Source organism: Candida margitis, assembly GCF_024628925.1.
Source record: "Candida margitis strain CBS 14175 chromosome Unknown scaffold34, whole genome shotgun sequence".
Taxonomy (NCBI): Eukaryota; Fungi; Ascomycota; class Pichiomycetes; order Serinales; family Debaryomycetaceae; genus Lodderomyces; species Lodderomyces margitis.
The window spans coordinates 75,397-98,253 of NW_026261845.1; the positions used below are offsets into that span (position 1 = coordinate 75,397).

Genomic DNA, 22,857 nt, shown 5'->3' on the forward strand with positions numbered 1-22,857 from the left:
AAATTTTGCTTACTGATCGAATCAGATAACTTCTGTTCATCATCTCTTCCACAAAAAGGAAAAAACACTGGAATGCAATTGTCGTCTTTTGTACTTGTCACGATAATACAATTTATGTCATTCGTATTTTATCACTTCAGCTGGAGTTCTCTCGTGGTTACTTGCGAACTGTACAAGGCGTGAATGGGATCCTTCTTCTTTTCTCATATTTACAAGAATCGTTCAACATGGAAAAGAACTACTATGTAACATTTTCTGTTGTGATGTGATAAAGCTGCAGCCTTGATGCAAGAGGTATACAATTTGATCAATATACTCACCGTTTACAGTTCAGATGAGATTGTACGTAGATTCAAGCTGTTATAAGTAGTGAGATCTCATATATCGTGGGGTATGAGTTAGTGTGACAATAGATAGTGAAGTCATCGAGTGATACCAATACCCAAATATAGTTTTACCAGAAAATAACATCCTCAGTGAACATAAAACTTATACTAATAGTGCTATATTTTTATTTATTTGGGACTATAAGTGAACTTTCCCAAATCTAGTGATTCTATATACAAGAGAGTGTTGGTATTGTTATTGAATAACTGAGTTTGAACCTTGCAAAATCTTCTTCAACATCATCACTGAACCATCTCCGCTTTCAACTCCAATTTACCACTTGGAACCGCTGACAATTCTCCATCCGAATATGCTGCTTTGAAGAACGAATAATGTAACACAACATCATCGATGCTCCTCATGTTTGGATCCTTAGCAAAATCGGGATCAATGAAAAAGAAAACGGGCATATCAACCTCTTCACCAGCACTTAATCGTTGCTCCTCAAAGCAAAAACACTGGATCTTGTTGAAATAAGCAGCAGCATTTTCCGGGATGATTGAATACGTAGCCATCCCTATAATATCCTCCTTACTCATATTCTTGGCGCGATAGAAAGCCAATGCAGTTTCTCCGGGGACAACATAAACTTCACGTTGCAAAGGAGTAAACTTCCAGGGTAAAACCCCCGATGACTGACAAGTAAATTGCACTCGGATACGCTTATTGGTATCTACCGGAATCAATTTATCAGGTGTGAACCGTGAACTATCAGTGATTGGAATACCACCCCATCCTGTACGTTGACAGATAGCACGATATACGGGCACAGCACAAAATGCCAATGCAAGAAATACTATGCCTAGTGAAGCTGTGTAATATGTTGCAGTTCTGTTTTTGAAGCGCTGGCGTTCTTCTCTTTCTTGTGTGAGTTTATCAATACGAGCTCTCTCAGCCTCAAGTTTGGCCTCCTTATGTAAATGCGATTGGTCCTGTTGTTGATCCTGCTGTTGGTTGTGTTGGTTTCGGATGACTGATTGATGAAACTGACGAGCAAAACTGGGTCTGAAAAGTGGTTTACAAGGTCTTAATTTAGCCATTTGAATAGCCCTTAGCCCGATAGTATGTAGTCTTATAGCCCCAATCATTGTGTTAGTGGAGTTGTAGAGGTTTTCTTCAATGATGGGGACCTTTACAATGGAGGAAAAAAAAACAGGCTACATTTTGATGAAAGGAAAAAAAAAATTATCAACGGTTTTATCCATCACCATTAACAAAAGCCGTTTTTCAACAATGATATCGCGATCACTTATACGAACCCCACGTCGGGTCCTTCTCCTCAGATCGAAATTTATCAGAGACTATTCGACAATTATACCCGACACTACTATAAACCCACCGAAGCCGAAAATATCCCAATTTGGTCATGCAATTTTCAATACCCTCACAATTTCGTTAACTACATATCTACTCTTACATACATTATGGACTAACCTAGAGTACAAAGAAGTCGAGACAGATCTAGTGGCAAAATCTAATGATTTAGAATCACAAATACAAACTATTGTTACAGAGTTGAAACAACAAGAACTTAACAAACGAAAAAGTTGGCTTGGAAAGTTAAAGTTTTGGTAAAGTCCGCATTCTTTGAATCACTCTCCGTTCTGCCCATTCTGTTTAAATCTTCCAGCTAATTGTGCAAGACGTGAATTCGAGCCCGGGCCCGAGACTGATCCAGAACTCAACCCTGACGTTTGCCTGAATCCTGGTTCTGCTCTGGGTGATGGTGATTGCGAAGGTGAAACAGGTCTCGAATTTGGATTGGAGTTGATGTTCAACCCTGGCGTGCTTTCTTCTTCATTGGATCTATTTCCCATAAGATTGGCAAAGTTCCTACCCGAAATTGAATGTGAAATTGAATTCATGGTGTTGGAGCGTTGAGGTGATTTATGGAAACTTGCACTGCGTGCCAATTTGGCATCTTCTCGTCCTTGCATCTTGCTTATCAACTGAACACCCCTCTCAAACTTTATGGAGCTGAAGTTTCTTGTCCTATAGGTGTTATTGTTCAAATATTCTTCATAGTTGTCCAATTTCAATAAATCGACACTTTGTCTCAATTCAGAAAATGTAGATTCAATTGAAACATTACCCTGCGAAGCATCCATTGCCTCCTCTTCTGGGCTGCCCAAACTTTGCACTGACTTTTCAAGATACTTGATGTCCAAATCAAAGTTGTCAATAAATGTGGAATTGTAAGTTGGGGCATCGTGTAATATCCCCAAAAAGTATTGAGAAACAAAGTCATAGGCTCTAAACAACCCCAAAGTACGCAATTGAGGTGACAAATTTTCAAAAATAGATGTAAATAAATTTTCCAAAAACATAGCAAAGTCTTTGACAGAAAAATTGGCCTCGGAATTGCGCTCCAGTTCCTGTGGTGTATAATCCTCGTATTCTACCAAATCCAATAACTCCTGCAACTTTGTGTCAACCATTTGGTAAAGAGTCTGCTCTGAAAACTTTTTCAATTTGGTAAATGTGTCCACTGCTCTCAAAGTGAACGAACCATTGTTGTCAATATTGTTTATCCCCATACCTGTTTCTTTTCTCAATTCACTATTGAGAAGCTTACCAATCTTCTCCAACCCCACGAGATAGTACTCCAAGTTGACGAAACTTTGAGCAGTGACCTCTTTATTTGTGGAATTTTTGCGTATAAAATCTTCCATCTCCCATGCTATTCCAAAACCCTTGTTCTGGCCCAAAAATTCTTCAAATATGTCATTCACGATAATATTTATTATTTCATTGGTTTCGTAACCGTAATGATCTGCAATAAACTTTAATGTTCTGGACATTAGTCTCCGTAAAAGTTTACAAAATGTGACGTAATCTTCACTAAATGGAAATTTGACAGGAAATCTATCACCAACTTTTCTAGGTGCAAATGGTGCGTTGTCATAATAAAAAATGCATTTCATGACATCCTCATAATCCTTCCTACCAACTTGCAATGAGGTGTACAACTCTTTTTGCATGGCTCCAACATATTGCTTTCTGAAGTCTTGCACAATCAATGGAGCAAAATAGTCTTTGAAAATGATCATCAAGACTTCATAAAGATCGCCAATATAGTATTCGTTTGAGTCCATGATTTGAATAAAATCGCCAACAATTTGCTTAAATACATGCAACTCTCGAAGGTCATAATAATCATTCCTCTTCAAATTGTATAGCAAAACAGGCTTCAACTTGGAGACATAAGAAATCCATAAATCATCTGCCTGCGTATTTGTACGCAATTGGAATTTTGTAATCAAATTCAACTGTTTATCCATTACAAAAAATGCGGCAATCTTTCGTAAATAGTCTTCCAAGTCATTGTTGCTGAAAATGATCTCCTTCTTATTGGCAGAGGCTGAAGTGAGGGGATAGATGATTCGGCTATATTTTTTCATCCACTCTTTGTAGTATACGTCTCTAAGAGTATCTAACTCGTGCAAAGTCTGATACACTAAAATCGCGTCATAAACATTGTCCAACTGGATATTCAATGAGCTATCTTCAAAAACATTATAATTTAGTGTCGGGTTTCTCAAACTCAACTCAACCGGTGAGTTCAACTTGTATGGTTTATATATTTCGTTTTTCTTTGTTTGCGCTAACCATATATCCAGTAATTGATAAAGATTTTCATAGATATTGTCACCCGCGGCCGACAATTTCTTTTCCAAATTTATTGATAACCACCTGGTCAAGTTTTCAAAAGAATCATCCTTGATCATCTTGGTTAGATGCGGTGTTGAAGCCACAATCTTCTTGGCAAAGCTAAACTCTTCGACTTTCTGTATATGGATATTGGTCATTTCATCAATCAATTTCAATGCCAGAAAGTATTTCGTTTGTTTTATCAAGTCCAATATTCTATTCATCAATTCCAATACTTGAATACATTCCGTCAACACCACATGAGTTTCGTTGATTCTATTGCACACTTCTTTGTATTTGATATAGTTTTTCTTTCTTGTTATAAGCTCATATGCAGACTTGTTTAAGCCCTGGTTCACAGTAAGGAACTGGCTGTTCAATTCATCCGCACTTCGGTGTATACTGGCAATTGTGTTCATGCATTGGTTAATCTCGTCCATCGAGTCAATGGAAACTTGATTCAACTCTTCATCTTTCTGATGCACTATATCGTTCAACTTGGTTATCAAATCATTCAAACCATTCAGTTTGACTGCATTTTTGATTATTGGGGCAAGGCTATCTAGATAATCATCTGAATTTAACGATGTCTGAAATATTTCTTCGTCTCGAAGTAGCAAGTTTTCCAATTGGATGCTATCCACCGCTTGCTTCTTGTCATTGGCATCTTTAGCTGTTGCTGTCTCACTATGACCATTAGATATTGGTACACTACTTCTTGATGGAGCCATAGTGGTCGCGTCTTGTGTTGTGTTATGGTTGAGTTATTTTCGACTGGTGTTCACGAACGGAAATTGTGTTGATTTTTTTTCCTTTTGCAAAACGTAGGACCTTGCGGATCAGGATTTAGTTGATACACTGGTACACTGGATTTGACCAACAAATCTAAGTGAGCTCTACTCCAGAGCTTTGTAGGTGGATATTATCTGTTTGGAGAGTACAGTATCATGGCTATACTCTGCAACAATGGTGTACACAACTTGTGTTTATAGTAGAGCTGTAGAATGACTATATCGAATATCAATCAAAATAATGCGTCCCTTCCTATGTCTGAGATGAGGGTTATATGTATCCAGTTAGCAGTCGTCTTCCACCGTTATTTGTAAGATTTCAGCTTAGTTCTTGTCATTTTAGAGGTAATTGGCGCGTATTAGTTTACCAAATTTTGTATCTTCTCTGCTACATTCAAACGCCCAATCCCAAACACGTCTATTATCAAATGTTACCTAACCATGTACTTATTATAGGTCCCCCAAATAGCGGCAAATTGCGTATGGCTGACCTTATTCTGAAAAGCGATCCAGCTTCTACGAGATCTGGAGTGAATGATGATTCACATAGCGGGATAATCCAGATGACCTCATTCTCCACAAAGTACTACACGGTAGATTTGAAACTCATGATCGACGAATACCCATCCAACCGCAACTACTCCGCCTACGAAGAATACATAAAAGAGTTACGAGATTGGAAGGATGAGTTTTTGGCTGAAGAGGCTGAAGAATTAAGAGAAGTGCTTGACGGAATTATATTCACGATCAATATGAACTGGGACCAATCCGACTTCCTACCTTTGTTGTTGAATGAAATAGATGACATTCGAGCTAGAGTAGAACAAAATGGTGATTGGGATGGATTTTGGGCTGTTGTCGGAACTGTGCCAAGTGGAGAAAGCGCAGAACTATTCAAAATGGATGGAATTGAAGATGAAGTAATAACCCACGGATTTGAATTCATTAATATGGAACAAAGTGGTATCAATGAACACCGAGAGCGAATGGGAAGAGATAGACTACTAGAATTGTTTGAAACACATGACTGGACCAATATGGAACTAATCAGGCAAGATCAAAACCAGTATCACGACAACAAACTCAACAAGTTAAAAGAGATGCATACAGGCTTGTTGGATGAGAACAATGTTGATTTGGAACAAATGTTTTCCAAAATCAACTTGGCAAAAGAGAAAGCCAGCAAGCTACCACAAGCTGAGAGAGAACAGTATGCAAAAGAGCTTGTCGATGAATTTATGGAGTTTATATAACTTATAATTTTGATGAATCTAATGTGTACTCAACGTTGTAGCCGGGATTGAAATAGCACTCTTGACAATCTTCATCTGCGACACCATTCTCGTGTATAAAAACTGCAAAATCCAAGTGGGGGATAGTCTCGTCAATCACAACCATTGGTGCATGCCATATTCCTGCACCGTATGTGATAGATTGGTTTCCTTTGCATATAAAAGCCTTGATTTGAGAGGGGTTTGGTAACTGCTCAGAAGTTGATTCGTCAGTTTTAGCCACAATGACCAAATAGGATAATTTCGCCTTATCCTGCCCCATAGGTACAAATGTTTGGGTGCTAAATGGATGTCTTTCCAAAACCTTCGATAAATAAACGGCTTTTGATCCACCGTGCTTGATTAAATGTTTTGGTGCAGTACACCGAAAGATGTTCCAGTTAGCCGTTTCTTTGGCACCACTAGGTGAGTTGTGAAAATTATTGACAACTGGAGCCACTTTATGTAACTTTATAGCTGTACCGTAGTTTGCTTCTGATTTCTGGACATTTTGAAATTGATGATCTGCACTAATGACACCACCGTAGGGTGCAAATGCCTGAGGAGTTAATGGTGTAGCAACAATTTGTTGCTTGTTATCCAACTGAAAAGTTTTAAGGGCCATGGTTAAAGAAAGATGTCGAAGTTGTGGGGATTTTTCAATTGAATTATTGTTATCTCAAAGTATTTATGGAGATACCCGAAGAAGAAGGGAAAGAGAGAGCGTGTAAGTCACGTGCAAGGTGTTTAATATCCGTGATCACAAAGAAAGAAATTTTCCATAACGAGAGATCATTCCATTATTTTACCGTTTAATGTTTATATTGCCTTCAGTTATCCAATTTACCAACACAAAAACATTAGCTTAGTCTATAGCTACCACACACACACACACACTACACTTGGGGTGATATATTTACATACTACCCAATATGGCTGGATTCCCCAATCTTCAACCGAAGGAACCAAAGAACAAGTCTCCTAATGATGATGACAATGGTGGTGGTGATGACGAGACTCTTATAGATGGGTCTTTCAATAAACCGTCGCAGTTAGTGTATATTCCTGGTGAGAGTCACTTATCCCATGACGGGACAACTTTACTTGATGGCGTAGAAGGAAGTAGCTCGTCAGATGCTACACGAGGAATGGCATTTCAGAATCATCAGCATATCAATGCCTCATTGCAACAACTTAAGTATAACGACAACAAACTATCATTGGATAGATCTATTAATCAGACCATCGAACTCATTGATGAAATTATAAAAGAGAATAAAGAGCGGCCTGTTTTCTACCCAACTGAAATTGAAGACGGATCAAAAATCTTGTTGAACAGTGCAAAGGCACACTTGGGTTTAGTGAGACAAAATTCAAGCATTAAGCAGTTGGCAAAACAAAAAATTAAGGAAGAAGATGTTATCAGTAAGGAATTACCAGAATTTAAGATTTTGAAAATCAACATTCGCGGCGGCCACGGCGACGACAATTTGGTTTCGAACTTGGACAAGAAATCCATAGCTGCATTATTGGAGAAGAAACTCCATGGGCAAACCAAATACTTGCTTAACTTGAAAGAAAGAGTCGACGACACTTCGTCAAAAGTGTTTGTTACAGGAGATTTGAATGCAGGAAAATCCACCTTCTGTAATGCCCTTTTAAGAAGGAAGCTCCTTCCGGAAGATCAACAGCCATGTACATCTGTTTTCTGTGAAGTTATTGATGCTCAAAAAGAAAACGATGAAGTCGAAGAGGTCCATGCTATTCCTATAGAGAAGGAGTACAAAAAGACTGATGAATCTACGTATGAAGTACATCCGCTACTGGAATTAGAAGACTTGGTTTATGACTGTGACAAGTACAAGTTATTAAAGGTGTATGTGCTTGATAATCGTTCCTTCCAAGAGAGTTTGCTCCGTAATGGAGTTATTGACGTGAAGCTAATTGATGCGCCAGGGTTGAATATGGACTCATACCAAACAACCCAAGTCTTTTCACGTCAAGAGGAGATTGATTTGGTTGTTTTTGTGGTTAGTGCCGAAAACCACTTTACCTTGTCAGCCAAAGAATTCATTGCTGCGGCTGCTAATGAAAAGAGGTATGTTTTCATAGTTGTGAACCGATTTGACAATATAAAAGATAAGGAAAAGTGTAAAAAGAGAATTTTGGATCAGATCAAGAACCTTTCACCTGATACATACAAGAATGCAAAGGAGTTTATTCATTTTGTAAGCTCTACTGAGATTAATGGAGATGGAGGAGGTGGAGGAGGTGACGGTGACGATGGTGACGGTGATGGCGATGATGATGGCGACAGCAATAATAACAATAACCCCGACCACCCAGACTTTGATCTCCTTGAGGCTTCATTAAGAAAGTTTCTTTTGGAGAAGCGATCAATATCAAAATTGCTACCTGCAAAAAGCTATCTTCTCAATTTGTTGCATGATTTGCAAACGTTGAGCAAGATCAACGAAAAAATTTATAATGACGAAAGACAAGATAAATTGTTGGAGCTTAATAGCCTGGTTGCTCCAAAAGTTGATGAGATTATTTCAAAGTCCCACAAAATTGCCGACACTATCAACTCGGTTATTGAAGAAACATGCACTCAAGTGTACAACGGCACCACCCAAGAAATGGTTACTGTAATTGATAATCTAGGTGATAAGCCAGTCGTTCAATATGAAGGATTGCAATATCTTTTTGAGTATGCAAAGGAGTCACAGTTGGCATTGATGGATGTAATTTACGATTCCGTATTGAAAAGCGAAGAATTAGCAAAGCAAGTAACTGCAGCAAAAGTTGATGAAATCACAAAATATGGTAAAACCACATTGGGCGAGGAGTTTCTCAACGACAAGAGATTCAATTCTGAGTTGATGTTCTCTAGGCTTAAGGATGATATTGGAAAAAACATTGAAGATACTGTTGAGGTGTCTGATTTCTTTGATCCATCAGTCGACTCATTCTTGGTATTTGTTGGATTGCCTGAACACTATCTAAAGGCTACGAAGCAGCAAATATCATACTTTAACCCTGTTTCTGTCATCACTTCAATACCATCCAATGCGGTAGCATTGAAGGAACAATTACCCACTCAATTGACTTTGCACACAATTTATTCATCGGGTAAGCTTTTGACGACGGGTGCATTGATCAATAGATTGTACCACTTTAGTAACTACGTGACTCCCAACACAATCAAAAGAGTTGCAGTTCCTGTGCTTATTGGAGTTTCGGGTATTGCCATTTACTACCTTATAAGTGATATTCCCAATGCCTTATCCAGAAAGCAAGCTAGAAAGATCAAAAAGAAGATTCAAGAGATGAACTATGTTCACAACAATTCCATACGTATAGCTGGCGAATGTCGACAAGTATTGAACTATCCTTCAAGGCAAGTTATGAATAGTTTCCAAACTAGTATTGACAAGAACTTGTCGCAGAAAAAGAAATTGGAATCTTACATCAAAGACGCGGAAATCAGTTCTGGGTTCTTTAAGCAATTGTTGATGAAAGTTAATGATCAACAAAGGGTTTTGAAAGAAATTGATTTGGAGAGTCTCAATTTTGTTGATTAAGGCCGCTGCCACGATATGTTTATATAGTTCTTGTATATATGGATTACGAATTGTCTCATTTTGTATATCATTTAGTAGAACAGTAGATTGTCAAAAAAGGTTGCCAATAACGATTAGTTTGCACCTTTGATTTAGACGATACAAATTTGTCAACTTTACACGACCTATAAATTGATTAAAGTTGAAACGGAGCGAGCGAAAAGTTCACCACTTTAGTAATCTTTAAGCGTCAAAGGGCTGTATAACTGCAACTGATACTCGAATCAATCAAGTTTCCTTATACAATTTTATACGTCATCCCTTGTTGATATTAATCGAGCACGTCTACTACAAGGTAAAAACAATATCTCCTTCTTAAGTTTTCCATTGTTCATTTACATTTGCCTTTCTTAATCACATTATGTCAAATACAGAAGCTAGCAAGTTATACGAAACTATAATAGAGGATGTGATATCCGATTCGCGTCAGGATTTTGAAAACATGGGCATTGATGAAGCCACACTACAGGAATTGCGCAAGATATGGTGCGAAAAATTGTCGCAATCCAAGGTCGGTAAATTTTCGTGGGACGAGAATGACGAATATGGTGATGAAGAGCCTGCTTTGCTAATAAGTAATAACAACAATGATAGTAATAATAATAATGATGATGATGCAAGCGAGGGTATTATAGTTAAAGAAGAGTCAACATCGACATCGCAGCTAGGAACGATTGACAGCAATGTGCAAAACGGTGACGTTGCAGCTTCTGATGTGTTGAGTTATAATAATGATTTAGGTATAGAATTGCCATCAATCAAGAAGGAGCCTACTGAAGATGCCTTAACGCTCCCGTCACTACCACAAACTGATGGTACTTTTGAGATGACATTACATGTAAATAATCCAAAACAAGTACTCAAGCAGCTACAAAAGAAGGCCACGACGAAAAAGGCCCATCTGGATTTTCACCAAGTTGATGGGTCATTAGATGACGACGATGACGATGACGATGACGATGATGAAGATGGTGATATTTTCAATGATTCAGATGATATAAACTCCGATTTAGATGATGACTTAGAGAGCGAAAAATCTGACGACGAAGATGGTGATCAAGAGGGACAAATTATGTTGTGCTTATATGACAAGGTGCAAAGGATCAAAAATAAATGGAAATCAAACTTGAAAGAAGGCATTGCAAATATTGACGGCAAGGACTATGTTTTTCACAAAGCTACAGGTGAATGCGAGTGGTAAAAGAAGTACATATAAGAACAAATTTTTCTCGTATCGTATGTATATATTCACTTTTTAAATACAAAAAATAGTATCATTTTAATGTATTTTAAAAATTTGGTATATGAAGGTCCAATACTTCTCTGTTTGAATCCAGGATCGGTTTGCCGTTTTCGAAAATACATTCAAAATCAATCAAAATCGTACTCAAAACCTCAAGACTAATATTCAACGTTGGAACAAACACAATACACACATTCCGCAAGTTCATTCGATTGATTTGATTTTGGGAAATGATTTGCCTGAGGAACTTGAATATGATATAAGACAAATCGTAATTGATTTTGTCGATATTGTTTGGATCATTGAGGAAGTCACGGAAGATAAATGCAATCTGTGATGGAGACAACGACTGGGCATTGTTGAGCATAATGTGATTCAAATGGTTGTAAGTGGATGCACCTAGTATAGGATTCGGTAATTCTCGCAAATACGTCTTGAACAAGCCAGAAACGGTGTTTATATCAGGCCTTAATGGTGTTTGGAATAAGTCCAAGTCAAACTGCGTATTAAAAATTTCCTTCAACTGTCGAATAGTAGATGCCGAGCCACTCAATCGGAATATACCTTCTTCAAAAACTGCACCTGTTTTGTTCAAATAGTCCAAACAACGGTAGCAGATGCTGGGTATTTCGCGACCCATATATTCATGTCGCGATAATTCATAAGCCTCTTCAACATTTCGGCCAAAAATGGATTTGGCAATATCGTTTCCAATGTTCAAGTCATCAAGATACTGCTGTACCGAGTTGTTTGAGTTTTGATTGAACACAGGTGGCTGAGGAGGGGCGTAGTATCCATTGCTGGGTGGTGGCGTATAATTTGGTTGTTGTGGTTGTGCATATCGAGGATAAGGAAATGAATGTACTTGAGTATCCTGATCCTGCTGTGACTGTGGCTGTGGCTGTTTGCTATATTGTTGTTGCTCATCATTTGAAGCTTCTTTATTCCTAAAGGAGAAATAATTCCGAAGTTTTGACTTCTTGGCTTGGTCTTCACTGGAAACTGAGGCAACAGTAGTATTACTCTGGTCACCCCCATTGTGGCGATTGCCATATGTCGAGTCGTTACTATTAGTATATGTATCATACAGGAATCTTTTATCAAGATCAGTTGGAGTGTCCTGGCTAATGTAGGTGTTGCGGGGCGACGACTCATTCGATTCCAGTGAGGGCTCAGTAAACTCAATCAACGCAGTAACCCAGTCATCTCGTTCTTCATCTGTCTCAGCACAGAAAAAGTGCTTGCTTGCTGTAGAATGCAACTTAGACGCTTTTGCTGACTCCATAATCAAAAATGCATGTCTATATCCCTTGTCTTCGGCCACCGAGTCAGTAGCTTGTCGTCCTATCTGTGCATTTCGTAGAGATATAGACTCTTGAATTGGACCTCCTGGGAAAGTATAAATTTCAAGATAGTGGCTCTCAATTTGACACCACCGCACTTTCCAGCTGTTACCCAAACCTTTGTACCTGCGCACCAAAAAGCCTTCTTTTCTTGACCCACTCTTGAAATCATCAAGTGGATTGACAAAGTCTAATGACAAAAACGTACAAATTTTGTACAAAACCATGCGAGGTATATGAGGCATGACAAATATCGAGTTAAAATACTTTTGCAAAGTCGACCGTCTCTGTTCAATTTTGCTTGGAGTGGTTGATAAGAAGCTCGACTTGTCTGGCAAATTAGTGAGGCCAAAATACTCCACTATAGGTCTTATTTCATAATCAAATGCAGCTAATTGAGCATGAGTTTTGCGAATCCGCCACATTTCCTTATTAGTTTCCCTATCGTTGATCGTCATTGTAACCTTGGGCTCTTCCACCTTTTTGGAAGAATTTTGTACAGTAGACGAAGTGACGTGGATCGTACTGACAACTTTGATAAATATCGTATGAAATTCTTCAGGCTTGATAAACAATGAGGACTCGTCCATTTCCATTTTGGGGGTGTGCAAAACACTGAAACTAGATCCAGGAGTTTGTGGGCTCGAAAGATGAATGTTGTGTGCAGACGATGTTGGTGTTTGATAAGTAGGTCTAGATTGGTTTTGTTGTTGTGACACATCATATGGCGCTGCAAGTTCCTGACTCAGCACTGTATTGGATGCAGAGGTGAATAAATCCGGTCTTGATGGAAGATCATCATCCTCAATCCTCAATTTCGCTGACGAGAACGATTCTGTCTTGCTTTCATTGTCCAAGTCGGGTGTTAATGGTTCCTCTTTGCCAGTGAAGCTAGCCACGGCATTGTTGGGTGGCGTGTTGTATAAGGACACATTGCCACGTGAATCGTTTTTATCATTGAGTGTCTGTTTCAATGATGTCGGTGCTACTAGTTCAGCATTACTCTTTGAGTTCGATAATGTGCGCTGTGATCCAGGTGGTTTGATTCTTGATGATTTGTATGTAGACGCAACGCTACTGTTGCTTCTCCTTGTTTTGTTGTTTTGGGAGTAAAGCTGGGAAGCGGCGGAATTGGCAGTTGTTCCCGTGTTGGATTTTGCTGAATCTGTTGGTTTCAATTCTTGACTAAGCATTGTGCTGTCGTTGATGCTAGAATCTGCGATATCGATAGTGTTGTCTGTGTGTTCAAGTACTATGCCGTTAACTGACACGTTGCTTTGTTGTGCACTCTTTGTAGCTTCTGGGGAAGACAGACCTGATTCCTTTGCGTTTTTGACATCCTCCACTTCTGCATCAATTATGGCTGACGTTGACTCAGATTTCAAGGACCTTTCTTTAGACACTTCAGGCATGAGACGTTCCGATGATTTAGTAGTATCGTCAGTAGATGAAGTTGCCTTTTCTTCTAATTCCCTACCAAGATCGTTCTTAATGTGCCTTCTGCGGGAAGACCTCATTGGGACTTCGTAAGGCGAATTTGTTTGTGCTTTTCCCTGCGACTCTTCGACTTCTAGTGATTTATCTTCAGTTGATGCTTCTTTCTCCTTAATCAGCAAATTGTTTTTACTGTCAGCATGTTTCAACAAGGGAAAATCGTCAATGTTTGGCGTAGAGGCTTGATGAGGCGTTCCAACACCGCTGGAAACTAATGAACTTTCTGATGGTTTCGAAAGCTTCAAGGGGCTCTTTTTTGGGATCGGGGCTTCGTCTTTATCGGGGGTCCTATCTGGTTTTGTTATCTCAGTCGTTTCCTTTGGGGAAATATTGTGATTCCTCAACTGCAGCTGTAATTCTGTAATCGTCTTCAGTTGCGATTCAATCACACTCTTCAACTCCCTATTTTCAAATATTAATTGTTTAATAAACTCATCATCCGATAGTTTTGATCGGTCAAACCGGGAATCCGACGGTGGGTAGTCTGGGTGTGGAGTATGATTTCCTGTCGTCACTGACGCTGAGGATTGACGAGTCCTGTTGATCTCTAAAGGTGGGATATAGGGACTGTTTAGCGTCTGCATTATTCTTTTGTAAAAAATGCCTTTCCTCAGTAACTATCCTGTGCCACAAGTAGTTCTTTAACGTTATAAGCCTCTTCTTGATCGTCAAATGTCTCGTGTGTGAGATGTCTTGACTTTATCTCTTGTATGTGTGTATAGAAATATTGTTGGTGTATATTTATTTTAACAATGAAAATAATATAATGTGGGTATATGAGGTTCTAGGTGTTTATTGTTTTAAATTCGTTAACAACTGTTTTTTCTCTTTTCTTTTTTATACAGGAGCGTGTAGAATATGTCAACTCTTTCACACTTAATAGTACAAATTGTTTTCCCCTTGCAATTAAAGAAACCTTCATAATCATATATAGCTATAGGTTTAGGGACTTTATATGTTACTTGCAAGAGATTGGAGAAACAAAAACAGAAAGGAACCAATTTGCCAACTAAATGTTTCTTTTTTGGAGAGTTTGTTACCGCTTTGGGTAATGTCTCGCAACACGCACATCCTTTTTTGTTTTTTCATTCTGTTCTCACAACCAACCAATTTAGCCCTGGATGCAGCATCGTATTTGTTAGAGATGTTCATCTTCATAATCATCTTTTAGAGTTCTCATTCTTGTGAATCCGCCGTCTATTAAGTTGTCAGTAGAGCTCAAAAGGTTTACATTTAATTTACTTTTAAGGTTTTAGCTGGAATAGGTACACTGGTAGCGCGTTTACCTCTCTCCCCCACACTTAGCCCAGCCGCGTGTGCTACACACTACAAAGGTCTACTAACCAAAATATGCAATCTATTAATTCACTACCTCATACTGTCTTATAGTAGGACCTAGTGTGTCTAACTGGTTTTTTTAATTCTTCGCGATCTTCAGCTCTTTTAATCTTGGGAGTGTCGATGATCCCCACTCCTCCGCCATCCATAAGATCTTTCACCATTCGATTTATCGGCTTGCCGTTAACAACATCTGGTTCCTTTGACTGATCCCTGTATATGTGATTTGCGGGTAAGATAGCATTGGGCATCATGGATCGTCCCAATTTGATAACCTCATTGGCCCAGATTGTGATTTCGCTTTTGGGGTTCTTATAAGGCGTCCAATTTTTCTTGCATCCTTTAACCAATTCCTTGACTACTTGCTCTGATCCCCAGGTATGATTCCACAAAAGATCATCGTCATTGTTTAATCCAATAAGATGGGAGAAAATGCCTGTTGTTAATGCCCCGTCACTATAACCACCCTCAAGAAATGAAATGACTTTCCCTTCGGTGTGTATTTTTGCCAACTTCACCACATCTTTAGTAAATGTGGCATAAAATGATGTTGGTACATTTATTCCATGTCGCTGCATTTGTGGATCTTCATACTCAGATGCATCAAATCCAGCAGATATTATGATTAAAGGTTTGTATGCTGGAGGTGGTGTTGGTTTCTCGGGTTTTTGGTTTGGGTATAGATGTGGCTTTAACAAGTACTTGTTGTACTTGGCTAACTGCGTCAAATACTCCTCACACTCTTGATCATGCTGTTTCTTGGCATTATTTAAAAACTGATTGGCTCGGTTTAAAATCGCCACGTATTTAGTTTGATAGTGTTTATAAAATTCATCTTCAGTCTTCCAATTTTGTAAATGCACATTCCAAATATTTAAATCGTGATCCATGATACATGTTGATGCATTCTTGATATTTTCCTTTGTCGCAAATCCCAATTCCGTCGGATAGGATTTTATATCATGAAGCGAGAAATACCCTACTTTAGGGAACGTGGCGAATCTTTTGCCATATTCGTCGCGCGGGTTCAAAGATGGATCGTCGACTTCATCTTCAGCTTGTTGTCCATAATCTCCAGTAAACCCGGCCCTTTCCCAACAAATATCTTGCGATCCGTCTCCATGATGCAAATCGATGTCCAAAATGGCACAGTGGGTCACTCCATACGTTTCAAATGCGTATTCGATTCCAATCTGTACATTGTTTAATAAACAGAACCCGCTAGGTAGACAAGCGTGACTATGGTGCCCCGGTGGTCGAATCACCACAAATGCCAAATCATGGTTGTTTCTGCTACTTGAACCAATACTTGCTTGAGAAGAAGTTGATTTGTTCTTAAACAAACTATCCACTGCTGTTTCAATAGTCCCAATTACCCCCTCTATCGCATTTATCGTCTTTGGTGTAAGATATATATCTCCTGTATTCCAATCCTCTGGAACCTCGATTTCATCATTATTCAACTTGTCATGACTCTCCAAACAGAGCTCAAATAGCTTCTTGGGCCAATTCTTTCCATGAATTTTTCGTACATGTGAAGCAAAAATGGAGCTTCTCTTTGTAGAGTTGACTAGTTTGTAATAAAAAGGGTACATTGTAATCGCTGAAGCAACACCAATGCAACTTGCTAGTAATCGTTGTGGCCGTTCGAAAATTGTCGACAAGTACGACTTTGTCACCCATTTTCTACCAAATGCGTGTTCAGGACTATATGGTGATAAAATAACCAACGTCTTTTCGGAATTGTGTTGAAATCGAGGAGACTCTTTGTTGATGTGGGGATTTGATGCTATGAAATCACTAAATGTGTGGTGATATTTGATCAATTTTTCATCAATTAGTATGCTGGGTTTTAAAATGTCATGAAATTTGGGGTCGAGTTTTTGCTGAACATAGTACTCTTCTAGTCCAGGTGATCCGGTTTTTTTAAATGCCGTTTTGGTGGGGAGCAAGCTGTACCTTCTATTGGTCTTGAATTTGGGTATTTGCTCTGAAAATTGTTCGTTCTCCTCTAACTCTTCAATGTCAACCATACTCGTAGTGTCTCGAGTATAGTTTACGGTAGAGTTGGGTAATACAGTGTGATCGATGGAAATGTCATTATCTTCGTATTCTGTGGTGCTGGGTTTGATTGTCAAGGTTGTTTCAAATGCCTCGATCAATGAATCCTCACTGTCATTTCGATGATGATGATGGTGGGAGAGTTTATCTCGATGCGACATGGAATTCGAGTAGATGGATGAGATTAATCCTCCTTTTTCTGAGGTTCAAAGCTGTGGCAGGGGATGTAGTAGAACTTTATTAGAAAGAAGAAAAGGCCAAAGATTTGCGTTTATTGGAAATTTGACCAATCCTGATACAAAAGAATGATGCAATTTTTGATCTGGTCGCTGATTACACAAAATCAATGTGGAGGAAATCCGTGACGTTTCACCACCAGTAAAGCAAAGTCTGAATGTATCTAATATAGCTCAGTGCTATTTGGTATGAACGTAAGAAGAGGGTAAAGCTATTTCAATAGGTCAGCCATTGCTTTTTGTCCATCAATTTGATCACAGTGTTTCATTGATATATATATATATAGTTGCTATGTTTTGATCTTTCTCTAAAAGGGTTAGAAAAGAAGAAAGAGAAAGAGAAAGAGAGAAATTTCACAATTTTTCTATTGTCGCGTTCATTGTGAAACTTTAAACTTAAATCCTCTCCCCTCCCTCCTCCCCACCTTTTAACATCCTATTTAAATAAATACAAACATTCACACCTTTCTCTCTCTCTCTTTATGCCAATTCATGATCTACGAAAGATACTTGGTTTAACTTCTTGCAACATCCTTGGCGCTTCACCGACATTGTGTCTCCTCTTTTTCAACACATTTTCAATAAATGCTTCACCAGCTTTGTACGAAGATCTAACCAATGGTCCACTAGCAACATAAAGGAATCCCATATCCAATGCTACATCTCTCCAATAGTCGAATTTCTCTGGTGTCACGTATTCAACTACCTTCATGTGCCTCTTAGTTGGTCTCATATATTGACCAAATGTAACCACATCGCAGCCAACACCACGCAAATCTTTCAAAGTTGATATGATTTGTTCTTCAGTTTCTCCAAAGCCCAACATTAACGATGTCTTGGTGATTAATGAAGGTTTGGCTTCCTTTGCCGTCCTCAACACGGCTAATGATTGTTGGTACGTAGCTCTTCTATCTCTGATATGTGGTGTTAACGCTTCTACTGTCTCCATATTGTGAGCATACACATCTAACCCGGAACCTGCCAAGACTTTAACCATCTCCAAATCACCTCTAAAGTCACCTCCCAAAACTTCAACCAAGATCTGTGGTGCTTTCAATTTTATCTTTTCAACAGTCTCTCTCAAATGATGAGCACCACCGTCAACCAAATCATCTCTGTCTACCGTGGTCAACACAACATAGCCCAATCCCCATCGACTTATGGCTTCAGCGGTATTTTCGGGTTCCATTGGGTCGGGTTTTCCCGGTGCTCGACTAGTCTTTACAGAACAAAATCTACATCCTCTTGTACATGTATCCCCCAATAACATAATTGTTGCTGTAGCTTCTGATTTCTTACCACCCCAGCATTCACCAATATTGGGGCATTTGGCCTCCTCGCAAACAGTTGATAACTTCAATTCACGAACATCCTTTTTAACATTGTGGAAAGACTTACCCTTAGGGATGGGTACTTTTAACCAGCTTGGAAGTTTCGCATTGGGGTCTTTCCTAGCCACTTCTAATGGATCTTCAAGCATATCTTTAGCTTTACCACTTACAAAATCATCAAACGAAGGGCCCGTGTTTAGTTTATCGGTGAAAAACGTGCCCTTCCTTCTTGGTTTTTTGACAGTGGTTGTCTTTGTCGTGGAGACTTTGTTGGGTGCAATCGTAGTGGTGGTGGTTGTGGTTGTGGTGGTTGTGATGGAAGGTGTAGCATCTGTGGCTAACAACCTCAAGGATTGAGTTTTAAGTATAGAGTTAGTAGCTTTTGGAATATTTCTTGATATCATGTTGAAGCAGGTTTGCTTAGTGTATGGAAGTGTTGTTCAATGACTTAATGGTTGCTTCGGAGTACTGTGGGTCTTGGCTCGTCTCATGATTTTAAGATTTTCAGCGAAGAAGATGGTTGGGTGCAGGACTCAGAAGTCAAAATAGGTAGCGTCAATTTGACTCCATTTATTCTACATAGGATACCTGCTACAGATACATGTTCATATCTACATATTGCTACAATACACAAGTTAAATTATACTAAAACATGTAGTTGTCATGAAAAAAAAAATGTTGGACTTTTTGCAACAACCTTATAGTAAACGGTGGATTTCATCATCCTTGAATTGTGACAAGTTATCTAAATTAGACCACCACTTGAACAAGAATGTTTTGCAAATCAATTTAAACCATGGAGTGAAAACTAATGAGTCATCTTCAAACATTTGGTTCAACTCATCAGCACTGACATATTTGTAGTCCTTGACTTCGTTATCATTGGCATTCAATGTTATATCATTCTTGGTTCTCAAAATCAAAATATAGTCAATTTCATGTTCTCCCCATGGACTTCGTTCATCGCCACTAGGAGCTCTGTAATGGATTCTGGTCAAATAAGTAAAATTTTCAATGGGGACATCTTTGAAAGGAATCCCCAATTCATGGTCCAATTTTCTTTGAGCAGCGACTTTGGCACCTTCAACAGCTGTGGCCAAGTCATTGACATCGTTGGATGTAGAACTTATACCTAGTTCGCTTGGCACACATAACGGATGAGAACAACAAGTATTTGTCCACATGGCAGGGAAAGTGATTTTTTCATCAGCACGTTGTTGCAACAAAAGCTTGCCATCTTCATTGAACAAAAACACTGAAAATGCACGATGTAATAATCCTTGATTGATATTGTCCATAATATGGCATAACTTCTTGGTTCCTGCACCAAGTGGTTTATCATTATAGTCTAAAATAATGCACAATTCTTCCTTAAGTCTAATTTGTTCTTCATCGTGGCCATTGAATAAACTTGAATCTTGACTAGCGGTGTTGGACGAATCAGATCCTGCTGATCTGGGAATACCGGAAATTTTCTTTAATGGAGTGATTTCAGACCATTTTTGTAAAATGTCTTCTGGCGCAAGACTGGCTACCAATTTGGCGTAATCTGATGACATTGTGTTGGGTTGGAAATGCATATATGACAAATAGCGCTTGTTGGTGGTTGGCTAGAATATGTAATGTGAGTAGGAGAGATACAGTTGGCCTATCGTAGTGAAATAAGTCTGCCTTGGTTCGGAAGGTATGCTGGAGCTTCGATGTCAATGGACCAAAAGTTATGCTGAGTTTATAAGTTTTCCTTTTTCCCAAAGAGAAGAAAAAAAGAACATAAAAAAAAAGAAATATTCTATAAACGCTTGGTAGCGATGTCGTTTAGCAAAGCTTATACGAGACGCGGCTCATTTAAATATATTACAACCACAATATATGGGTCTCTGAGGGTATACGCTTTTAAGTTACCAATGAGAGAGCACAGATCATTGTTCTTAATGGTACTTTTACAAAGGTATAATTCTCTGTGCGCCACAGTTGTGACAACTTGAACATACGAGGCAACTCTCTCAAGCTTACTAGAAAAGGACCTAACAAGCACTATTCGAATTACTTCAGCTATTTCCTTTCACACCCGCTGCCCTACTCCATATACAATGGACTCTTCTTTTGCACAATGTATAGTAATGAAGCAAGACCAAAGTAAAAAAAACCCTGTGTAAAAGCCCAAGCCGCACCTCCAACTTTTGATCTGTCAATATTTTTATATGCAGTACTGCTTACGCTAATTTTTTTTTTTTCTTTTTTTTTTTCAAATTTTTCAACAACAGTTTGTCTCTCTTAGGCTTTGTTAAAATTTCCACGTAAGAGTTATTGAATGATCTCAACCTTGGTTGACTGCTGGTTTTAACTGAATTTTTTTTATATTTTTACTTTATACACCTTTACTGGGCATATAGCACTACAAACTCCAGCCTTCTATCCTGTCATTAACTTCCTCGTTTATACAATCCCATTTGGTTCTATTTTAAAATAATGTCTGCTGATTCTTCCGCCACTACTGCTTCTTCTGCCAACTCCAAGGCTACTTCATCCAGCCAAAGAAAATTCATCAAACGTCCTGATGACAAAGCTATGAAGGATGAAGTTGAAGCTTTGAAGAAGGAAATCAAGAAGTTGGATTTAACCAATAATGAATTGAATGCTCAAATTCAAAAGTTACAAATTGACCAAAAAGTTATGGATGAAAGAAACAAATTGACTGCTGAATTGAAATCCTTGATTGCTAAACAATCATCCTCCAAGAATGAGAGAAACAATATCAATGATCAAATTAAATCCATCGATGGTCAAATGAAGAAGAAGATTGCTGAGATTCAACAACAAACTTCTAAAAACAACTTCAAGAGCGTTAGTGAAATTGACGCCAGAATTGATGCCTTGGATAAAGCTATTGATGCCGGAAATTTGAAATTGGCTGATGAAAGAAGATTTGTTAAAGAAATGAGTGCATTGCGTAAATTGCGTAAAGATTTTGGTTCAATTGAAAAAATTCAAGCTTCAATTGACCAAGACAAGGAAAAAATTGCTGACTTGAAGAAGAAATTAGCTGGTACTCATAATAAAGAAGTCCAAGCTCAATTTGAAACCATTCAAAAGAAGTTAGATGAAATCAATGATTCGAACAAAACAATCATTTCCAAGAGAAACAAAATCTATGATCAAAGATCAGAAATCAAAAAACAAAAAGATGCCAAGTATGAAGGAATTAGAAAATTGAGAAGTGATTTCGATGCTAAATTTGAAAATTTCAAAAAGCAAATGGAAGAAGAAAGACAAAAGAGAGATGAAGAATACAAGGCGCAACAAGCTGAAAGAAAACAAGCTAAATTGAAACAAAGAGCTGAGCAAGAATTGGCTGATGCTTCAATTCCAGCATTTACCGAGGAAATCAACTCCATCCACAACTTGTTGTCTTATTTTGATCCATCTTATGTCAAACCAGCTGTCACCAGCCAAACCCAATCAGCAGCAAATGGATCTTCATCGGTTCCATCAACCACCAAAAACCAAGCTAGAGTCATTGAATTCCCTGAAGATTTAGTTGTTGTTAAAAAGGAACAAGATGATTTTTTCACCGGAACCAAGAGAAAAGGTAAAGGTGGTAAGAAGCAGGGTGGTAAAAAGAATTTCACCGTTGCTCCTGAAATTGTTGTTGCTTTAAGTGATTTGACTATTCCATTCCCATTGAAGGAAGATGATGTTCCTGAAACAATCAAGACTTTGAAGGAAACTTTGGAAGCTTTACAGGAAAAGCAAGAAGAACAAACCAAAATCAATATTGAAAGAGCCAAGGCCAAGATTGCTAAATTCAAGGAAGAGGATTTTGAGGTTGATGAAGAGGAAGATGATGATGAGGAATAGAAGCTATATAGGAAGTACATTTGAGAGAAAGAAAAAAAAATCATAGAGTGTGTAGAGTAGAATTTTAGTGAAGCTAGTGATAATTAGTGATAATTAGTGATAACTCAGTATAATGGCATATTTTAATAACAAGAGACTTAATTATAGACTGCAAAAATATTCTTTTCTTTGGAAAGAATGAGAGATTGGTAGCAGAAAAGATTTACTTGATGAGCATTGAAAAATTGTGA

At 38.4% G+C, this 22,857-nt stretch overlaps 11 protein-coding genes across 11 annotated transcripts; 4 read left to right on the plus strand and 7 right to left on the minus strand. All coding sequences in view use genetic code 12, as the record gives it.

The window, feature by feature from the left end:
* Positions 1-629: 629 nt before the first annotated feature.
* COX11 (Cox11p) lies at positions 630-1,475 on the minus strand (the record flags this gene model as incomplete). The annotated part of the gene is made up of 1 exon (XM_051815830.1): positions 630-1,475. One exon carries the CDS (start codon positions 1,473-1,475, stop codon positions 630-632), a length of 846 nt encoding a protein of 281 aa, XP_051670772.1.
* A 504-nt stretch (positions 1,476-1,979) lies between these two features.
* SEC15 (Rab GTPase-binding exocyst subunit) lies at positions 1,980-4,769 on the minus strand (the record flags this gene model as incomplete). The annotated part of the gene is made up of 1 exon (XM_051815831.1): positions 1,980-4,769. The coding sequence occupies one exon, from the start codon at positions 4,767-4,769 to the stop codon at positions 1,980-1,982; it is 2,790 nt and encodes a 929-aa protein (XP_051670773.1).
* A 488-nt stretch (positions 4,770-5,257) lies between these two features.
* Positions 5,258-6,082, plus strand: CANMA_003638 (uncharacterized protein; the record flags this gene model as incomplete). Its single annotated transcript, XM_051815832.1, has 1 exon — positions 5,258-6,082. One exon carries the CDS (start codon positions 5,258-5,260, stop codon positions 6,080-6,082), a length of 825 nt encoding a protein of 274 aa, XP_051670774.1.
* Position 6,083: 1 nt separating this feature from the next.
* CANMA_003639 (ureidoglycolate hydrolase) lies at positions 6,084-6,725 on the minus strand (the record flags this gene model as incomplete). Its single annotated transcript, XM_051815833.1, has 1 exon — positions 6,084-6,725. One exon carries the CDS (start codon positions 6,723-6,725, stop codon positions 6,084-6,086), a length of 642 nt encoding a protein of 213 aa, XP_051670775.1.
* A 307-nt stretch (positions 6,726-7,032) lies between these two features.
* On the plus strand, positions 7,033-9,684 carry FZO1 (mitofusin; the record flags this gene model as incomplete). The annotated part of the gene is made up of 1 exon (XM_051815834.1): positions 7,033-9,684. The coding sequence occupies one exon, from the start codon at positions 7,033-7,035 to the stop codon at positions 9,682-9,684; it is 2,652 nt and encodes an 883-aa protein (XP_051670776.1).
* A 400-nt stretch (positions 9,685-10,084) lies between these two features.
* Positions 10,085-10,924, plus strand: CANMA_003641 (transcription initiation factor IIA large subunit; the record flags this gene model as incomplete). Its single annotated transcript, XM_051815835.1, has 1 exon — positions 10,085-10,924. One exon carries the CDS (start codon positions 10,085-10,087, stop codon positions 10,922-10,924), a length of 840 nt encoding a protein of 279 aa, XP_051670777.1.
* An 88-nt stretch (positions 10,925-11,012) lies between these two features.
* BEM3 (Bem3p) lies at positions 11,013-14,387 on the minus strand (the record flags this gene model as incomplete). The annotated part of the gene is made up of 1 exon (XM_051815836.1): positions 11,013-14,387. The coding sequence occupies one exon, from the start codon at positions 14,385-14,387 to the stop codon at positions 11,013-11,015; it is 3,375 nt and encodes a 1,124-aa protein (XP_051670778.1).
* Positions 14,388-15,176: 789 nt separating this feature from the next.
* On the minus strand, positions 15,177-17,363 carry HOS3 (histone deacetylase; the record flags this gene model as incomplete). Its single annotated transcript, XM_051815837.1, has 1 exon — positions 15,177-17,363. The coding sequence occupies one exon, from the start codon at positions 17,361-17,363 to the stop codon at positions 15,177-15,179; it is 2,187 nt and encodes a 728-aa protein (XP_051670779.1).
* Positions 17,364-17,928: 565 nt separating this feature from the next.
* On the minus strand, positions 17,929-19,173 carry LAB5 (putative lipoate synthase; the record flags this gene model as incomplete). The annotated part of the gene is made up of 1 exon (XM_051815838.1): positions 17,929-19,173. One exon carries the CDS (start codon positions 19,171-19,173, stop codon positions 17,929-17,931), a length of 1,245 nt encoding a protein of 414 aa, XP_051670780.1.
* A 294-nt stretch (positions 19,174-19,467) lies between these two features.
* IDI1 (isopentenyl-diphosphate delta-isomerase) lies at positions 19,468-20,328 on the minus strand (the record flags this gene model as incomplete). Its single annotated transcript, XM_051815840.1, has 1 exon — positions 19,468-20,328. One exon carries the CDS (start codon positions 20,326-20,328, stop codon positions 19,468-19,470), a length of 861 nt encoding a protein of 286 aa, XP_051670781.1.
* Positions 20,329-21,238: 910 nt separating this feature from the next.
* Positions 21,239-22,627, plus strand: BFR1 (Bfr1p; the record flags this gene model as incomplete). The annotated part of the gene is made up of 1 exon (XM_051815841.1): positions 21,239-22,627. The coding sequence occupies one exon, from the start codon at positions 21,239-21,241 to the stop codon at positions 22,625-22,627; it is 1,389 nt and encodes a 462-aa protein (XP_051670782.1).
* Between the last annotated feature and the right edge of the window lie 230 nt (positions 22,628-22,857).